This window comes from Myotis lucifugus, unplaced genomic scaffold (assembly GCF_000147115.1).
Source record: "Myotis lucifugus unplaced genomic scaffold, Myoluc2.0 scaffold_84, whole genome shotgun sequence".
Classification (NCBI taxonomy): domain Eukaryota; kingdom Metazoa; phylum Chordata; class Mammalia; order Chiroptera; family Vespertilionidae; genus Myotis; species Myotis lucifugus.
Window position 1 is genome coordinate 2,443,629 of NW_005871132.1, and position 19,510 is coordinate 2,463,138.

Sequence of the window (19,510 nt, forward strand, 5' to 3'; positions counted from 1 at the left end):
AAAGCTGACTATTCAAAACAGTGTTCTGCAATCTCAGCGTACCTGACTTCTCTTCCATGCCTCCGTTCCTCTGGAAACCAGAACTTGCAGGAGTGTGTGGACCTAGCCCAGGCGGCTCCTCCTGCCGGGATCGGGTGGGTTGGGCTTGCATTTGCACAAAATTCCTCTCTCCGTGCTCCCCTTGTATTGACTATTGCACTTTCCTATTCATCTCTGTGGGTTTTCTGGTGTTTAAATACGTTAAATTATGCCAATCTGCGACATCTGCCGCCTGGAACCAGCCGGAGACGCGAGGACTCTTGGCCCGTGTAGCCCTGGGAGGCGGGGCCGGGGCGGGGGCGGGGCCGGGGGCGCTGAGCGTGGCTACTCTCCGCTAACTCACTTCCGGACTCCTGAGTTCCGTCCCGCCTCCTACCGGAAGTGCTGTCGCCGTCGCCCCGCCCCTTGGCCTTTGCCCTGGTTGGGGCAGGACTTCCTGTCTCGTGTGTCCAAGGACCTCCAAAGTGAAGCCGGGTCCCGATGGTCAGGACCCGTGACGTGGAAAAGTCCGCACCCGGGCACGGGCATTCACCCTCTCGTTCTTGCACTTCTCCTGGCTGTCCTCCCACGGCGTCCCCGAGGGGCCGCGCGCCCCGATCACCAAGCTGGTGTCTGTCCGCAGGTTCGGGGACGGCCATGGAGGAGCGGCCGCGGGCGCCGAGGAGCATCCTCTGGGCGCTGGGTCCTTTTCCTCGGGTCTTTGCTGCGGAGGCCGTGGCCACCAGTTCTGTAGCCGCCGACCCGGAGGTCCTTGTGGAGGACCGGAAGCTACCGTCTTCATACGACCCAGAACCCCAACCCCTGGAGTCTGGATGGGACCGCCTCCGGGAGCTGTTTGCCAAAGAGTAACAGAGCTTGGGGTCTGGGCGGGGCTGCGGAGAGTATCCTGCAGCGTTGGGTTATCCCGGGGCTGAGGACCACAGGGTGGTGTGGTTTGTTTATAAATGGGATTTGGGCTTCCTGTATTTGCACCCCGAGCTTGCATCCTGTCATGTCCATTTGGAAGTTGTGTAGATGACAGGACGGCTTTCAAACGATAAGGGTAAGACTCACAAGTCAGAGCTTATAAGCATATTAAGGGAATATAGTTTTAGTATAAGACCCTGGTTTTGCAGATTAGAAGAACAGGACCGAACTAATTAGTGTCATAATTGACTCTGGAACCCATATCTGCAGGATCCCACTCCACTGTTCTTTTTTGGATTTCACTTGATCCCAAACGTCTCTATTTCATGACCAGTAGCTCCCCTCCCCGCCAAAAGGTGGAAGTTGGAGAGATAGGCTGAGAGTTGTAAAATTTTTATTCTGCCACATAAGGAATGTGTAAAATAGCACCACTTGTGTCATCATTTTATAAAAGATATCAGCTGGGTTAACACATAAGAAAGTTTCAGAATAAGATATAATCCTTTGAATTGAATTACTTTTAATGAAAAACTCCGGATATTTCATTCATTCTTTGATTCATTTAATCTACTCATCAGTTATTGGTGAAAAGTTTGCCCTTTCATGAAGTTTTTTTACAATACTACACTGTGTTGTCAAGTGGTTAAATTAAACTTTGAAGCTTTATTATGTTGCTAAGAGGTATATAGTTGGGGCAAAGGAGTTGGCAGAATTATATTTAATAACTACGTTTAGATTTTATCATCTTTTTGTTGTTGTTTAATCCTCACCCGAGGACATGCTTAGAGAGATGAAGGGAGACACACACACACACACACACACACACACACACACACACACTGATCAGTAACCTTCCCTGTGAGCCGTGACTGGAACTGGCAACCTTTCAGTGCATAGAATGACACACAATCAACTGAGCCGCTCCTGCTGGGCTCATCATTTTTATTTGTTTTTGTTTCTTTGTTAATCTTCACCTGAGGATATTTTTCCATTGATTTTTTTTTTTTTTAGGGAGAGTGGAAGAGTTAGGGAAAGACAGAGAGAAATATTGATGCGAGAGAAACACATCGATTGGTTGCCTCCTGCAGGAGCCCCAACTGGGGGCGGGCTGGGGAAGAGCCTGCAACCAAGGTACGTGCCCTGGAGTGCCCTTGATCGGAATCGAACCCAGGACCTTTTGGTCTGCTGGCTGATGCTCTATCCACTGATCCAAACCAGCTAGGGCTCGTCATGTTTATTTTAAAGATGAGTTAGCCTTTCTCATTCATCGGTCCTTCCAACATTTGAGATACCTGTGATAGAGCCTATGTAGTATATAACAGAAGAGGGTTATTTTGATCAGCTTTATAAACCACAGAATGTTAGAGCTGAAAGAAATGTGAAAGATGATCTAGTGTAACTTTCATGCTCCCCTCCATCATGGATGAGGAAACCAAGGTTCACACTGCTTGTGACCTGACTGCGGTCACTTAACAGTCATAAAACCCGAAGTATTAAAAAGGATAGGGTTTTAAATTTTTTTTCTTATGCATCTAAGGTTTCATTCTTGCATACATTGACCTAAAATTCCATATGTGTGTAATTTTTAAAAGCTTAAAATTAAAAGAAATACTGATCTCTACATCCAACTCAAATTCTTCCTCTTTCTAGAAGGTATAGTAGAGTTGTAATAGTCATTAAATAAAAGCACCTTTAAAAAAAACTTTTTTAGCCCGGCCAGAGTGGCTCAGTGGTTGAGCATCAAACTATGAACCAGAAGGTCACAGTTCAATTCCAGCAACCCAGGCTCAATCCCCAGTGGCAGGAGGTAGCCAATCAATGATTCTCATCGATGTTTCTGTCTCTCCCTCTCATTTTTCTGAAATCAGTAAAAATATATTTTAAAAAACTCCACAAAAACCTTTTTATTGGAGTATAAAATGCATCTAGAAAAATACACAAGTATATTGATCAGTGGGTTTTTATAAACCCAACACGAAGAGACTTGTTACCAGCGTCCCTGAAGCTCCCCTTGTGCCCCTTTCAGTCCCTACCTTCCCAAGAGTAACTAACCACTAGCTTAATTTCTAACAGCATAAATTAGTTTTGGCTGAAATTTGAGTTACTTATAACTGCACTATTTAATGCATCAGAGGATTTAATTGGTCCAGCCCATAATTTAAAATATGGTTGTGTTAGCCTTTGGGATAATTCTGATCATACTATCAGAGAGCAGTATGCATATACTAATCCCAAACTTTTGTTGTTGTTGATGTTTTAGTGAACGGCAGAGAAATTCAAAGGAACTTGAGAATATTTATAAGGCAGCCATTACAGGAGGCATCATTGGCTGGGTATATGGGGGAGTACCAGCTTTTATACATGCTAAACAACGCTACATTGAGCAGAGCCAAGCAGAAGTTTATTATAACCGGTTTGATGCTGTGGTAGGTACTGGTGTTCTAAATTTATTTGAGGGCACACTAATTTAGCAATTCACTTTAGACTTACTCAGTTAGGTGGTAGGTTGGGAGGGTTTAGGATGTCAGAGTAAAGAAACAAAGTCTATCCTTAGTAACAATGGAAGTACTAGTGCTAACGTGCATACACATGGCCTGGCAGACCACTTATCTTTGGAAGAGATCACCACAATAGTTCTATTTTCTTTCTTTTTTTAAATTTAAATATTTTTATTGATTTTTAGAGGAGAGAGAGACTGAAATATCAACGTGAATGCGGAACATCTAGAGCAGTGGTTCTCAACCTTCCTAATGCCACGACCCTTTAATACAGTTCCTCATGTTGTGGTGACCCAACCATAAAATTATTTTCGTTGCTACTTCATAACTGTAATTTTGCTACTGTTATGAATCGTAATGTAAATATCTAATATGCAGGATGTATTTTCATTGTTACAAATTGAACATAATTAAAGCATAGTGATTAATCACAAAAACAGTATGTAATTATATATGTGTTTTCCGATGGTCTTAGGCGATCCCTGTGAAAGGGTTGTTTGACCCCCAACAGGGTCACGACCCACAGGTTGAGAACCGCTGATCTAGAGGCTGCCTTCTGCACACCCCCTACTGGGATTGAGCCTATAACCCAAGCATGTGCCCTGCCTGGGAATTGAAACAACAACCTTTTGGTGCATGGGACAACACCCAACCAACTGAGCCATAGAGGCCCAGGGTATAACTCTATTTTCTGAAAAATATTTCTGATCTGCTAAATCATCAAGACTCAGTGTGGCATATTTATCCTATTCACAAATCCTCCATGGAGTATACTACTTCACACGAAAACAATAATTAACATTTATAATTTTACAGCTTATAGGGTAGTAACTCATTTGTTAAGTCTGTATATCAATTCTGTTGTGTTAGTGAGGAAGTTATATCTCAGAGAGTTTTTGTTTTTATTTTAAAATTAATGTCAGACATAAACTTTAAAAAGTACAAAGAATTCTTATGTACCTTTCACCCAGATTCTCCAAATGTTAACATTTTACCACTTATTTTCTTTATCATTTTTTCTCTGTGTAATGTCTACTATTATTTTTGTGTGTGAACTGCTTGAGAGTAAGTTATAGACAGGATGAATACTTCAACATTATTTCCTGAAAAAAGGGACATTCTTTTACATAATTTTGCAGATCAGAAAATTATACTGATAAGAGTATATATTATCTATAAATTTTATGTAAATTTTGCTAGTTATCCCATTAAAATCATCTGTTTGAAAAGTAAGTAAATAAATAAGATTTTCTGGACCAGGATCTAATACTGGATTCAAATGTTGAATTTGCCTGTCATGCCTCTCTAGTCCCCTTTAATCTGGAAGTTTCTCTGTCTTTCTTTGACTTTCTTGACCTTGACATTTTTGAAGATTGTGGGTTATATATTTTGTAGAATTTCCCTCTAATTGGATTTGTTTTTTTTGTTTTTTTATTAGATTCTGGGTATGTGTTTTAGCAGGAATACCCTAGAATTGATGTTGTATCCTTCTTAGGAAATATATATCACAGTCCATGATACCTGTTTGTTCCTTTACTGGTGATGTTTACTTTAGACACTTGGTTAAGATGATCTCTGCAAGGTTTATCCACCACAAAATTACTGTTTTTTCCCTTGTATGAACTGGTGTGCTGCAAGAATTTTTAAAACATGCAATACCTGACTACTTAGTCAGGGGCACTGACCTCTCTTCCTTTAGGTTGTCAAATTAAAAAAATGACAACGGCCAACACAACAATAAAGTCATTCAATGTGAATGAATAAAAATTATACCTTTTTATTTTTTGTCAGATCAGCAACAAATATAATACATATTTTGGTGTGCTGCAGTATTTTAGTAATTAGTTCATGTGTGCCATGGAATGAAAAAGGTTGAAAACCACTACCCTCTGTTACCTTAAGAATATTTATTAGATACTTTGAGACTATGCAAATATCCTATTTTTCATCAAACGTCTACCTTCTAGCTTTAGCATTCAATAATGATTCTTATGTTAAAACAGTTATTGCTGTGGTGGTTGCCAAATGGCCATTTTCTAATTCTATCATCCCATCTACATTTATTGGTTAGTATTCTACTATCAGCAAGAGCTTTCATTTTCCCTCTGTTTATTTATCTCTCTATTTAATTTATTCAGAGTGGACTCCTGGTTTCTTATTTTATTCTGTAGGTTTATAATCCATTATCATTTATTTTAATACCCAAATTGGCCTACATGTGGACAGTTGGAACCCCTTCAAGCTAGACCCTGTGTCCTTTTGATATACCCCCATCATTCTTTGAGCACCCCTTTACTTGGCACAGCAAGGTGCTCCTGACTATTCCTTTACTTTTCAAATTGGAATGAGCCATTTCACCAAGGACCTCTAGTTTTTTATTTTAGTGGAAAATGGTACTTAAAAACCAAGATTTGGTGCTAAGTATGGTCATTGCTTCTGAGATGTCATGGCTTCTAAGCCCTAGGCAGACACAGGATTTGTGTATGATATTTATATTCATATACACATTCCTATATACATCTATATCTACCTACTTTTTAAAAGCCATGTGTTCATTCAGATACTTTTCAGAGTGTTTTTCTTTTAAATATATTTATTGATTTCAGAGGGGGAAGGAAGAAGAAAGAGATAGAAACATCAATGATGAGGGAGAATCATTGATTGGCTGCCTCCTGCATGCCCCCTACTGGGATCGTGCCCACAACCTGGGCATGTGCCTTTGACTGGAATCGAACCTGGGACCCTTCAGTTTGCAGGCCGATGCTCTATCCATTGAGCCAAACCAGCTAGAGCTTCAGAGTGGTTTTGACTTGCCCAATATCATATAGTAGTTTGGAATCAGAGATTCTCTCAGATTCTCTAAAAGTCCAGAAATATTTATTCTCACAATATTATATATGACTAGAGGCTCAGTGCATGAAATTCGTGCATGGGTAGCGTCCCCTGGCCTGGCCGGTGATCAGGGCCGATTGGGGCCTTCTGGCTTTCAGCCGGAGCCTCCCTTCCCTGGCTGCCGGCTGCTGGCCGGGGCCTTCCTTTGTTCCGTGCTGCCCCCTGGTAGTCAGTGCACGTCATAGCAAGTGATAGAACTCCCAGTCGAACTCCTGTGGGGACACTTTGCATATTAGCCTTTTATATAGATAGATACCAGATCTGTTTTAATGTTGGTCTAGTAACAATGGACTGTGGAGGCAGACAACCTACCTTCCAATTCTGACTTTATTCCTTATTGGTTAGAAACTTCCTCTATATACTTTAGTTAAAATTAAAATACCTGCCTGAAGAAAATGTTGTAAAGATTAAATGAGGTGCCCTAGCTGATTTGGCTCAGTGAATAAAGGGTTGGCCTACAGACTGAAGCATCCGGGCTTGATTCTGGTCAAGGGCACGTGCCTGGGTTGCGGGCTTGATCCCCAGTAGGGGGCATGCAGGAGGCAGCCAATTAATGATTCTCTCATCATTGATGTTTTTATCTCTCCCTTTCCCTTCCTCTCTGAAATCAATAAAAATATATTTTTTTAAAAAGATTAAATGAGGTAATATGTTAACACAACTTTTACATAGAATGTGGTCAGTAAATTATGTTTTTTCCCTTCCTCTGCTCCTTTCCTACACATATGTATTACTTTAATCCTTACCCTTTAATGTACCACTTACTCAGTTCTTTATTTTATGTTTTTCTTTTCCCCAAGATTTCTTTAAAAAATTTTTTTTATTGATTTTTACAAACAGAGGAAGGGGCAGGGGGAGAGAGAAAGAGAAACACCGATTCATTATTTCACTTATTTATGCATTTATTGATTGATTCTTGTATGTGCCCTGACCGGGGACTGAACTGCAACCTTGGTGTGTACAATCCTCTAACCAACTGAGCTACCCAGCCAGGGCCTCATCAAGATTTCTTGGGGGGGAAAAATCATATCTAATACTGATTTTATAGCTGTTGTGGTGTTTGCTATGTAGATTCTCAGTGATATTTAATTAATGGATTACTTGGTTGACACTGGCAAATTCTTAGTTTCTTTTCTCTCTCCTGATAGAATAGGATGCACCTGGGACTTTTGCTTAAGCTACAATACTGACTGAATGATATTTCTACAGATTTTCTATTGTTTCTGTTTAGGTGTCCCTGCCTAATCCATAGCTGACATTCCTCCACCACAGTTTTAGAATTAAGGAAAGTACCAAGGTGTCTTGGAACCTCACAGCCTTTTTATTAACTTTAGCAATCTGCACATCGTGCTGCCACGCGAGGCTTCATCCGATATGGCTGGCGCTGGAGCTGGAGAACTGCAGTGTTTGTGACTATATTCAAGTAAGTTCTCTCTGAATTGTGACACAGGGTCTTGGTATTCTTTTATCAGCACATCTTTTAAGTGGGATTATGAAAACTGAACACCTACATGAAAGTGATTCATAATACCTTTTCCTCAATAGTGTTATCTGTGTAGAAGACTGGTCCAGTTGTAGTTTTCCCATTGATGAATGGAGGTGAACCAACTAGTATCAAAATAGATACAAGATTTCTTAGTAAGAGAAACTCTGCAAAACTCTTCCTTACGCTTCTATTTTTAAGTGACTATTTATTCCCAAATTTGTTCCTTCTTCAGCAGAAGGTCCCCCTAAAGCCCATGTTATATTAGCAGTCTGAGACACAGGTCAGGACTAGACTGGGACCAGGGATGGGTGTAGTAGGCTCTTCTGAAATAATACAGATCTCTTTAGTGAAAGGTGCATTCCAGAAGGTAAATGGGTTATGCTTCAAATTATGTTTTCCTCTTTCTGTCGTCTCCCCAGCACAGTGAACACTGGTCTAAGTGTATACCGAGATAAAAATGCCCTAAGCCATTTTATCATCGCAGGAGGTAAGACATGTTTGTTCTTGTTTATGTTTTTCAATCTCAAATATGGTTTGGGAAATATGTAAGGAACCTAAGTCACAGCTGCTGAATTCTTTAGTTGGCTTATTCAACATTCGTGCAAAATGTACTAGTATAGAGAGTATTAGGCTTAATCCTTGGTACACTTGGTGAACAAAGCAGATAAGGTCTGAGCTTTCATGGAGTGTTACAGTCTAATGTATATGGGAAAAACAGGTTGTTATGATGGAAAGTACCAGATAGGTGGGGCAGTGGGATCTAAGTGGACAGAGTGATCAGAGAAGGCCTTTCTGAGGAAGTGACATTTAAGCCAAAACCTTAAGAATGGGAAGGAGCAAGACTTACGAAGAAGGGTAGCCTAGGCAGAGGGAATGTTTCTCAGAAGCAGGGTGAATGAGGTAAGAGCGGCTTGAGATGAAATTGGTGAGGTACAGTAGAAAGGGGCCAGATTTTTCATGGTAAGAGTTTGGATTTTATTTTAAAGCTCTCTATCTCTGGTAGATAATTACAACAACAACAAAAGTACAACCATCCCTTGGGATCTGTGGGGGATTGATTCCAGGACAGTATTCCCCTCTGGTTCCCCCCTTCCTGTGAATACCAAAATCTGAAAATGTTCAAGTCCCTTATGTAAACTGGCACAGTGTTTACACGTGGGCTACAGGGTATGCCTGCACATCACTTCATTCGCGTGGATTCAACATAGTGCTTCGCGTGTGGCAAACTCAACTTTTGCTTTTGTGAATTTCCTGGGATTTTTTTCCCCTGAATATTTTCAATCTGCAGTTGATTGACTCCATAGATGTGGAACCGTGATAGGAAGGGCTTACTGTATTAAAGTATTATTTTCAGAAATGTAGATGAAGTTACCTGCCGTATAGACTCAGACACTAACTTATGTACATTCTCTCACATATATTGCACATAACATTTTTTTCTTTTAATTTGAAAATAATTTCAAGGTTACAGAAAGTTACAAAAATAAAAATGATACGAGGAACACCATGATCAGTACCCTTTAGTACAGAGATTCAGCTATTAATATTTTAGCCCATTTACTCTATCATTTGCGCTCTATTTTGAGTATACTCTCTCTTTCTCTATGTGTCCTATACATGCACAAACACGTGTATATATACTTTGAACTTAACATTTTTTTAAATGTATTTTTTTTTATTGATTTCAGAAAGGAAGAGAAAGGGAGAGAGAGAGAGAAACACCAGTGATGAGAGAGAATCATTGATTGGCTGCCTCCTGCACGTCCCATATCGGGGATTAAGCCCACAACCTGGGCATTACCCTTGACTGGAATTGAACCCTGGACCCTTCGGTCCACAGGCCACTGCTCTACCCAGTGAGCCAAACTGGCTAGGGCTGAACTTAACATTTTAATGAAAACATTTTTAAATATGAAATTAGAAATAGACATTAACAGCATTGAAGTAGCTAGGACTTGCCCTTTTTGACCTTGTGAACAGTTTTACATGTTCTGAAGGCTCAAATGTTTATATTCAAACCAAATTCTTGTCTTCCTCCCCCCACTTCCATTCTTGGTTCTTCTATTATGTTCTCTGTTGTCTACCCTGTTAAATTCTAAAAGTGGAAATCATGTAATGATGGTTCTTCCCTTTATTTCTTTCCAAACTTCCTATGGACCAATCATTTATATTTCTTAAATATGTATGGACTCTCTCACCTTCTCTTTGTTCCTACTGCTACTATTAGGTTTTCCCTGTTTCTAATCTTGTCATTCCACCTCCTCTGTTGTCTTAGTTTTAAAATATGAATATGATCATAATACTTTTCTGCTTGAGATTCTCCTGCAGTTTCCCATCACTGTAATGTTGATTCTTAATCTGGCCCCATGCACCGCTTCAGGCTTATGAATCTACCTGGATTTCCTAAACCCAGCATATTCTTGCTTTACATGTATTGGTCCGTCCTCTTCTTTTTTTTTTTTTTTGTTTTTTTTGCTAATCTTCATCCGAGGATATTTTTCCATTGATTTTTAGGAAGAGTGAAAGAGAGAGGGAAAGACAGAGAGAAACATCAATGTGAGAGAAACACATTGACTGATTGCCTCCTGCATGTGCCTGGACCAGGGCCTGGGCTGGGGAGAAGCCTGCAACCAAGGTACATGCCCTGGATCAAAATTTAACCTGGGACCCCTTGGTCTGCAGCCCAACACTCTATCCACTGAGGCAAACTGGCTAGGGCTGGTCCCTCTTCTTGAACCCACCTTCCCCACCACCAGAACTAATTTTGTTCAGCCCCTACTTAATCAATGTATTTCCTTTCTTTCTTTCTTTCTTTCTTTCTTTCTTTCTTTCTTTCTTTCTTTCTTTCTTTCTTTCTTTCTTTCTCTCTCTCTCTCTCTCTCTCTCTCTCTCTCTCTCTCTCCCTCCCTCCCTCCCTCCCTCCCTTCCTTCCTTCCATTTTTTTTTATTGATTTCAGGTAGGAAGGGAGAGGGAGAAAGAGAAGCATCAATGATGAGAGAGAATCAGTGATCGGCTGCCTCAACCTGAGCCTGTGCCCTTGACCGGAATTGAACCCAGGACCCTTCAGTCCACAGGCTGATGCTCTACCCACTAAGCTAACCCTGCTAGGACACAAGTGTTATATTGAAAAATGTTGTCACCTCAGATGCCATTAGTTGTGTTATACATAGTAAAAGGGGAGAATGAATGACCGTTTTGGATGTACAATCTTAGTAGGAAGGAAACAGTACATGTGCAGCAGCCACCAGGTGGCATGGTAAGCCAGATGCATGTTTTCAGGCCTGCCTGAGGGGTGTAGTGTGGCAGTACAGAAAAGGGGAACGCATAAGCTGCAGGGGTTTTTGTTTATTTGGGGAAAGCTTTCCTTGAAGAAGGAAGAAATGAAAGGTAGAAGTGAAGAGAGTACAGATTTTTAAGGGGGAGGCAGACAAAAATGAAGCAAAATGAGAAGAGGTTGGATCCATGGAACACATTGAGGAATAGTTTTGTAAAAGGAACATTTCTTTCTTTGAACCTGCAGAATAGAAGAGACGCTAGCTATATTGGCATTTTAAACTCAGAAAATCTAGGTTGTAGTAGTATATTGATGTTGGGCTCAGAAAGCTTACTATAGGTATTTATGCCCTTTTTGTAGGAGAATAATTTTAAAATAGAATTCTAGTGCTTAAAGATGACTTAATAATACTGTTTTTCTGTGTTTGTTTTCTGTGTTTGTTTTCTGTTTGTTTAAATAGCTGTCACAGGAAGCCTTTTTAGAATAAATTTAGGTCTGCCTGGTTTCGTAGCTGGTGGCATAATTGGCGCCTTGCTAGGGTAAGTGTTAACATGGTTTGATTCTGAATTAACACAACTTTCATTAGTGCCTGGCCTGTTAAACATCTCATTCATTTCTAAAGAACAAAGACCTCTAGTCTTATATTGGTAGTAGCTTTGACTCTCCAATTCTAATTCTACCCCAATTATTCATTTACTTCCAGTTTTCATTGGGTGAAAACTCTTTAAATATCACGAACATCTGAAACTATTTATAGTTTGAACAAAGGTCCTTATAAGGAGCAGGAAAAAGGAATAAGAAAATTAAGCACATTCTATTTAAAAAGTTTCAGCTTTATTTGTTTAGTTCAATTAATTAAAAAAAGTCTTACTTTTTACTTTCGAAAATTCTGAACCTACAATAAAGTACATTGAATGAATTAATACATTGAACACCCATATGTCCCTTCACTTAAATTCACCAATTGTTAGCATTTTGCCATACTTGTTGTCCATCTCTCTGTATATATGTGAATGTGTGTATATTTCCTTTTCTTTCCAATTAAACCATTTGAGACCTCATAATTCTACATCCCTAAATACATCAGTGTGTATCTCCCAGAATAAGAACATTGTCCAGTGACAATAAATAAGCAAAATGTGGTATAACTATACTATATAATATTCAGTCATAAAAATATGAGGTATTGATTCACACCACAATATGAGTAATCCTTGATTAAACCCAGGACAAAAATCCACATGTTGTACTACTCTACTTATATGAAGTATCTAGAAGAGGCAAATATGTGCCCTGGCCAGTGTGGTTCCGTTGGTTGAGGGTCATTCTGTGCACTGAAAGGTAGCTGATGGATTCCTGGCCAGAGGACATACCCAGGTTGCCAGCTCAATCTCTGGTCAGGGTGTATATGTGGGAAGCAGCCCACTGATGTTTCTCTCTCACATCGATGTTTCTGGGGATGGGGAAGTGATTGCTAATAGGTATGAGTTTTCTTTTTGGGGTGATGAAAATGTTCTGGGATTAGTTAGATGAGTCATACCTCCAAGCTGTTCTTGCTGATAGACATTTTTAATTTTATTTTTATTTATTTCAGAGAGGAAGGGAGAGGGAGAGAGAGAATCATTGATCAGCTGCCTACTGCACGCCCCCTACTGGGGATCAAGCCCACAACCCAGGCATGTGCCCTTGACCAGAATCAAACCTGGGACCCTCCAGTCTGCAGGCTGACGTTCTATCCACTGAGCCAAACCAGCTAGGACCTGATAGACCATTTTTGTTTTTGTTTTTTTTTTGTGTGTGTGTGTGTGTGTGTGTGTGTGTGTGTGTGTATGTATACACACATACATATATTCTTAATATATTTTTTTTATTGATTTCAGAGAGGAAGGTAGAGGGAGAGAGGGATAGAAACATCAATGATGAGAGAGAATCACTGATAAGGCTGCCTCCTGCACGCCCTCCACTGGGGACTGAGCCCACAACCCGGGCATGTGCCCTTGACTGGAATCGAACCCGGGACCCTTCAGTCCGCAAGCCGACTATCCACTGAGCCAAACCGGCCAGGGCTTGATAGACCATTTTTGTGTTTGTGTATTTAACCCTTTGCACTCTGAACCATTCTGGACATTGGCTACCAGCTACTCGACGCTACTTTGCGGCGGAAACGTGCATTTACAGACCCTCGTATTATTTAGTATAATTTTGGAACCAAGTAACGTATTATAATGATATTGGACTTATATGAATTGGGTGACATCGAGGAATGTATATTTGCAAAAAAAACAATATTTTATTGTTTATAATTTTGTACAGTATGATAAGTTTTGTAACACTCCCCAATATGCATTGCAGGCTGATTAGTGTATGTTTGACAGTAATAAGTGGTTTGACGCCTGCCACCAGGTGTTTTCCTGTTAGAACACACAATGCAGTCCCGTTTTCTTTGTCCCACATCGGGAATATGTAGTTTATTGTTTAATCCGACACAAAACCCGCTGACATTTCTTGTATATATCTTAGTAATTTTACGATATTTTGATTTAATTTCTTGTGCCATTTCAAGATAAAACTTCAGGGAAACATGCATGTCTCAAAAAGTTGCGTTGAAATAACTCAATTCCTCGTAATCACTAATAAACTGCAATGTCCCCTGAGAGGGGACATCCGAGTGATATGCTAGAATTCCGATGTCCCCTGAGAGGGGACAGCGGGGTGCAAAGGGTTAAGTATCCATGCTTTGACTAACATAAACTATCATCATTTATGGAGGTCTTCCTTTCAGATGTACTTACATTATAAGTTGATGGCTGTGATAGATTTGGTATGTAAAGAAAGCCCCACCCCTCCTTTTTTTGGTCCCTTGGCGTTTCTTCAAAGTAATTTAAGTTCCGTATTAGGCAGATGCTGGTTTTTAGTATGCTCTGAAAAAAATGCTCTTTTTTAAAAGTGTATAATGCCAAGAATTTTATAACTCTTTTATGGTGTGCTTTATCCTTATGACCTTTCTGAATTACATAGAGAAACAGAAACATTTTATTATGGCCTTTTGAAAGCAAGATTTAGTTAGTTCCTGACAAGGGCCTAAATTAAACAAATAACCCTATATGTAGAATGCAGTTTTATCTTCAGTGACACTATTTAAACACAGCATAAATTTTACTGTTTTAACTCTTTATATGCAAAACCATGTAGGATACATTTTCCCCTATGTCGTCTTAGAAAAGAAGGAAAGTCATTATTAATACAGTGGGGCCTTGACTTACGAGTGTCCCGACTAACGAGTTTTTCGAGATACGAGCCGTCTCTCGGCCGATTTTTTGCTTTGAGTTTCGAGCTAAAATTCGGGTTACGAGTCAGCTTCAGATACCCCACCGCTAGTTGGCGCAGCGAACGTCACAGTGAACACCACAACATCAGCCCAGCATCACGTGTCTCACTCGTTCACTTTTTCTTTTGACATACGAGTAATTTGAGTTACGAGCTCCGACGGAACGATTTAAACTCGTAAGTCAAGGCCCCACTGTAATCTAAGCTTCCATCTTAACCAATTAGTAAAAGGAAGTAAATTAAACTCAAAACAAGCAGAAGGAAGAAAATAATAAAGATGAGAGGTTACAATTAATAAAATTGAAAACAAAATCAATACAGAAACATCATGGAATCAATAACAAGTTCTTTAAAAAGATTAATTACTAAACTGCTAATTAGACCAACCAAGTAAAAAAGAGAAAACAAATGATCAATTCTATATAATAAAAGCCTAATATACAAATTGTCCCCTTGGGAGTTTGACTGGGGGTTCGACCGCTCGCTATGATGTGCACTGACCACCAGGGGGCAGGGTAGAACATGGCGGGCATCGGCGATAAGGTGCTGGCAGCAGGGGGCAGTGGAGGTGCTGCCAGCCCCTATGGGCCCTGACAAGGGCAGGACCACATCAGGATGGTGGAGCAGGTGAGCAGGCGGCACCAGACCAAGGCTGGTGCGAGCGCGGGCCCGATTGCCTTGCTGTCTGCCCTGCAGATGGTGACCAGCGGTGAGGGGCAGGGCTGCCGCCCAGCTCCCAAGCACTGAGGGAGCCGGGCAGGGGGCCCAGCCCCAACCAATCACCCTGCAGGCGGGATGGTGGAACAGGTGAGGGGGCAGTGCCAGGCCAAGGCAGAGTGCTAGGTGGGGCTGCGGGGCTGGGTGTGCAAGCTGGGGCTGCAAGGCTGGGGGCTCAAGCTGGGGCCCGATTCCTGCAGGCTACCCTGAGCAACCCAACTGTGCATGAATTCGTGCTCTGGGCCTCTAGTATAGGAATAAAAAGGAGGACAACTTGATGATCCTGAGGTCATGTAAAGTATGAAAAAAAATATTAGGGAATATTTTATGCCCTTATTAGAAGCCCGGTGCACAAATTCGTGCACACTGAAAGCAAATTAATTAGAAGAAATATTTTAGAGGCTGGGGAGGATCCGCAGGAGGGCTCCAGGGCATGTCCAGCCCGTCTGGCCCAGTCCAGATCAGCCAGTCCCCAGCATCAAGCTAACCTACTGGTCAGAGCGTCTGCCCCCTGGTGGCCAGTGCACATCATAGTGACTGGTTGAACGGTTGGACACTTAGCATATTAGGCTTTTATATAGATAGATATCCTACAACTTAGCTGAAATGGACAAATTCCTTAAAAGTTGCACACTACCAAAGCTCATGAGGAAGAAACAAACAATCCAAATAGTCCATGTGTATTAAAAAAAAAAATCTTAGCCCAGCTGGTGTTGCTCAGTGGTTGGTAGAGCATCGCTTATGAACCAGGAGGTCACGGTTTGGTCAGGGCACAATCCCCAGTAAGAGCGTGCAAGAGTCAACCGATTAATGATTCTCATCATTGATGTTTCTATCTCTCTCCCTCGCCCTTCCTCTCCTAAATTTAAATTTATCTATCTATCTATCTATCTATCTATCTTATAGTTTAAAACTTTCCAAAAAAGAAAGCTTAGACGACTTCACTGATAAAGTTTTGAAAAATTGACTTAAAGAAGAAATAATGTAAATTCTACACAAACTTTCCCTGAAAATAGAAGAGGAGGAGATATTTACCAACTGGGTAAATACTTGGGTTCTGGCTAGGAAAGAATTCAGAGCCAAGACCTAAACTGTAAGAGAACATTTATTTGGTAAATCACAGAGGAAGAAGAAGCAATTCCTAGAAGAAAAGGGCTTCAGAAACAAGTTATAGAGGTAAAGGAAGGGCCCTTGGAGCTTGGGAGTGAGGAAGCTAATGGTAACATGCCTGGGGCAGAGAGGGGGAGGGAGAAGGGAAAGGGAAAGACAAGAGGGCCTGCTCTTGGGAGGGAGAATGCACTGGGCCCTCCATCCTAAGGGTTTTAAGGGTGGAGATTTTAGGGGAGGTCCCAGGGGAAGAGCTCAATAGAATATTCAGCAGTTTTCCCCTTTCAAGATCTAGGTGTCCTCAGATTGATTGGTCTTCCCAGGGCAAGGGGTCATTATTCAATGCAGCTGGTCCTGAGGCTGGTTTTGTTGCTTCTCTGGCCCTGGAACTGCGATACAACCTGAGGTATAGATGGTATCTCCGGGGAGGAAAGGGAGGGGGTCTTGGTCCAAACCACATGACTACCAATATGCTAGGGTCTAAGTCTCCACTGATGGATTGGTTGGTGCCAGGGCAGGAGGTCATTATTCAATGTAGTTGGTCCAGTGCACAAGCCATGGGGTTTTGTCTTTTTTTTTTTTTTTTCAAATATATATTTTTTTTATTGACTATGCAGTGATGGCGAACCTTTTGAGCTCGGCATGTCAGCATTTTGAAAAACCCTAACTTAACTCTGGTGCCGTGTCACATATAGAAATTTTTTGATATTTGCAACCATAGTAAAACAAAGATTTATATTTTTGATATTTATTTTATGTATTTAAATGCCATTTAACAAAGAAAAATCAACCAAAAAAATGAGTTCGTGTGTCACCTCTGACACGTGTGTCATAGGTTCGCCATCACTGGACTACAGAGACGAAGGGAGAGGGAGAGAGTGGAAAACATCAATGAAAGAATCATTGATCAGCTGCCTCCTGCATGTCCCCTACTGGGGATAAAGCCTGCAACCCAGGCATTTGCCCTTAACTGGAATCAAACCCAGGACCCTTCAGTCCGCAGGCCGACGCTCAATCCACTGAGCCAAACCAGCTGGGGTTGTGGTCTGGTTTTGTTGCTTTTCTGGGCCTGGAGCTGAAATACAACTGAGGCCTAGATCTTATCTCGAGGGAGGAAAGGTTAGGGGGGTCCAAACTGCAGGACCATTGATATGCTAGGGGAGGAAAAGTCACCCTGGGGGCTAAGTCCCCTGGGACTTTCCACCCTGGCGACCTTCTGTACCTGGTCTATCATCCTTGCTCTCCTCGTGTCTAACTGCCCACAACACAACCAACTGAGCGACCCAGCCAGGGCTAATTCCACCGTCTTGAAACTCTATCTTTTCTTGGCTTCCATGACATCCCATCCACTGAAGATTCTTCTGCGCAATGATCCGTTCCTAAAAATAAAAAAAAAAGAACATTGTCCAATGATATCACACTACATAATTTAGCATTGGTTCAATACAGTTATCTAAGATAGGTTCTATATTCAAAAGTCTTTAATTATTACAATAATATGTGTATATAAGTTTTTTTAAACCCAGGATCCATTTGTATATTGCATTTAGTAATTGTGTCTTTTTAGATTTCTTTAATGTAGAAAAGTTCCATTTATTATATCATAGTTCTGTAGGTCAGAAGTCTGGGTAGGCTTGAATGGGTTCTCTGCTAAAGGGTTCACAAGGCCAAAAATCATGGTATTGGCCAGTCAGGCTCTTATCTTGAGGCTCTGTGGAAGAATCTGTTTCCAAACCAGGTTGTTGACAAAATCCTTGTTGGCAATAAGAGGGAAGTCCTTATTGGCATTCACATTCCAACTCACAGCATCCCTCCATGTTGAAGCAACCAGCATGTTGAATGCTTCTCATGCTTCAAATCTCTGACTGAGAAATGGCTGCCAGCAGCCCTGACTGGGGCAGTCGGAGCATAGAACAATTATCCCTGCCAGCACCTCCGTCTGGTAGAAAGCCACCTCCGAGTTCCTGCCCTGATGCCAGACAATCCAGTTCCTCCTAGTATGTGTCTGGGTCCCCCAAAGCCTCGCCCTGGTGCTGGAGCTCAGAAGAAGCAGGACCTTGTGGTCTTGCTAATAATGGTATTGCAACCGTTGTACTAAAGTCCTTCAGGTAAAATCAAAACCCTGGCCAAGTACCTAATTGCTTCCCATGACCTGGCTCCTGACAATACACCAAGCCTCACCTTGGCAGAGAGCAAACATTCAATAAATTTTATGTAATAGATGACATCGATCAATACCAAGAGAGGTCTGAATGCCCACCGTTTGGCCCAGGCCCTTCAGTTTCAAGCTGAGATCCACAGTAACTTCATGTTTTGGACCAGTGGTTCACAAAGGTTTTGTGTTCAGAATTCCTTTACACACTTAATAATGGAGGGCCTCCAAGAGCTTTTATCTTTGTGAATTACATCATTTATATTTATTGTATTAGAAATTAAACTGAGAAATGTTAAAAAAAAAATCTCTCTGATTTCCACTCTAACACTAGCCAGGAAAGCTCTGCTTGGAAAGGGTTTACACAGATAATCTCAGCTGATTAATAACCTTATTAATAACCTTTATTATGTCTGTAAAATCAATTTACCATGTAATGTAATACAATCATGGGCATAATATCTCATCATATTCACAGTTGGGGTATTAGGATAGGATAATTTAGGGAGACTTTTTAGAATTCTGCATGCATATTGGGTATCTAATAAATTTTTCTACTGCATAGGTATCTTTTTCCCATTCTGGTTAAGTACTCTGTGGGAGTGAAAGTCTGTGAATAGCCTGTTTTCCAGCTGCTTCTAGTGATTTTTAATGATTCATGCTGTAATCAGTTATTACAAAGACAAAACATTGATTAGCTATTCCATCATTTCTTTTGTTCTTTTTAGATGGCATTCACTTGGACAGAAGGTTTCTCCCTTCCCCTCCTTCTGCCCACTCCCTTTTCCCACCCCCTTTTCAGGGGTGGTAACACTATAGATTTATGGATTTTTTTAACTAAATTTTTTTTGAATTTAGCATTTCATAATCTTGCTGACATTATTTTTGTTGTATTGTTAGTATACCAGCTTCTTAATATAAGAATTGTTGAAGCTAGCAACAAAACTAAACTATTTTCATTGTGGGGGAAAAAACCAAGTTACTGTCTTACCCATATTTAATCACACAGTTCAGAGGTGTTAAGTATATTCACACTAGAGGCCTGGTGTACGAAAATTCGTGCGGGGGTGGGGGGGGAGGAATTCCCCTTATCCTTCCCTTCACCTTTTTT

At 41.0% G+C, this 19,510-nt stretch overlaps 1 protein-coding gene across 1 annotated transcript in view; it reads left to right on the plus strand.

Annotated features, from left to right (window-relative positions):
- The first annotated feature begins 363 nt into the window (after positions 1-363).
- TIMMDC1 (translocase of inner mitochondrial membrane domain containing 1) overlaps positions 364-19,510 on the plus strand; it is a 24,484-nt gene continuing 5,337 nt past the window's right edge. The window contains exons 1-5 of the mRNA XM_006090909.3: positions 364-884; positions 3,206-3,371; positions 7,670-7,758; positions 8,241-8,308; positions 11,557-11,635. Coding sequence (XP_006090971.1) covers positions 520-884; positions 3,206-3,371; positions 7,670-7,758; positions 8,241-8,308; positions 11,557-11,635 — 767 coding nt within the window. The 5' untranslated portion in view covers positions 364-519. The remainder of the gene's footprint in view (positions 885-3,205; positions 3,372-7,669; positions 7,759-8,240; positions 8,309-11,556; positions 11,636-19,510) is intronic.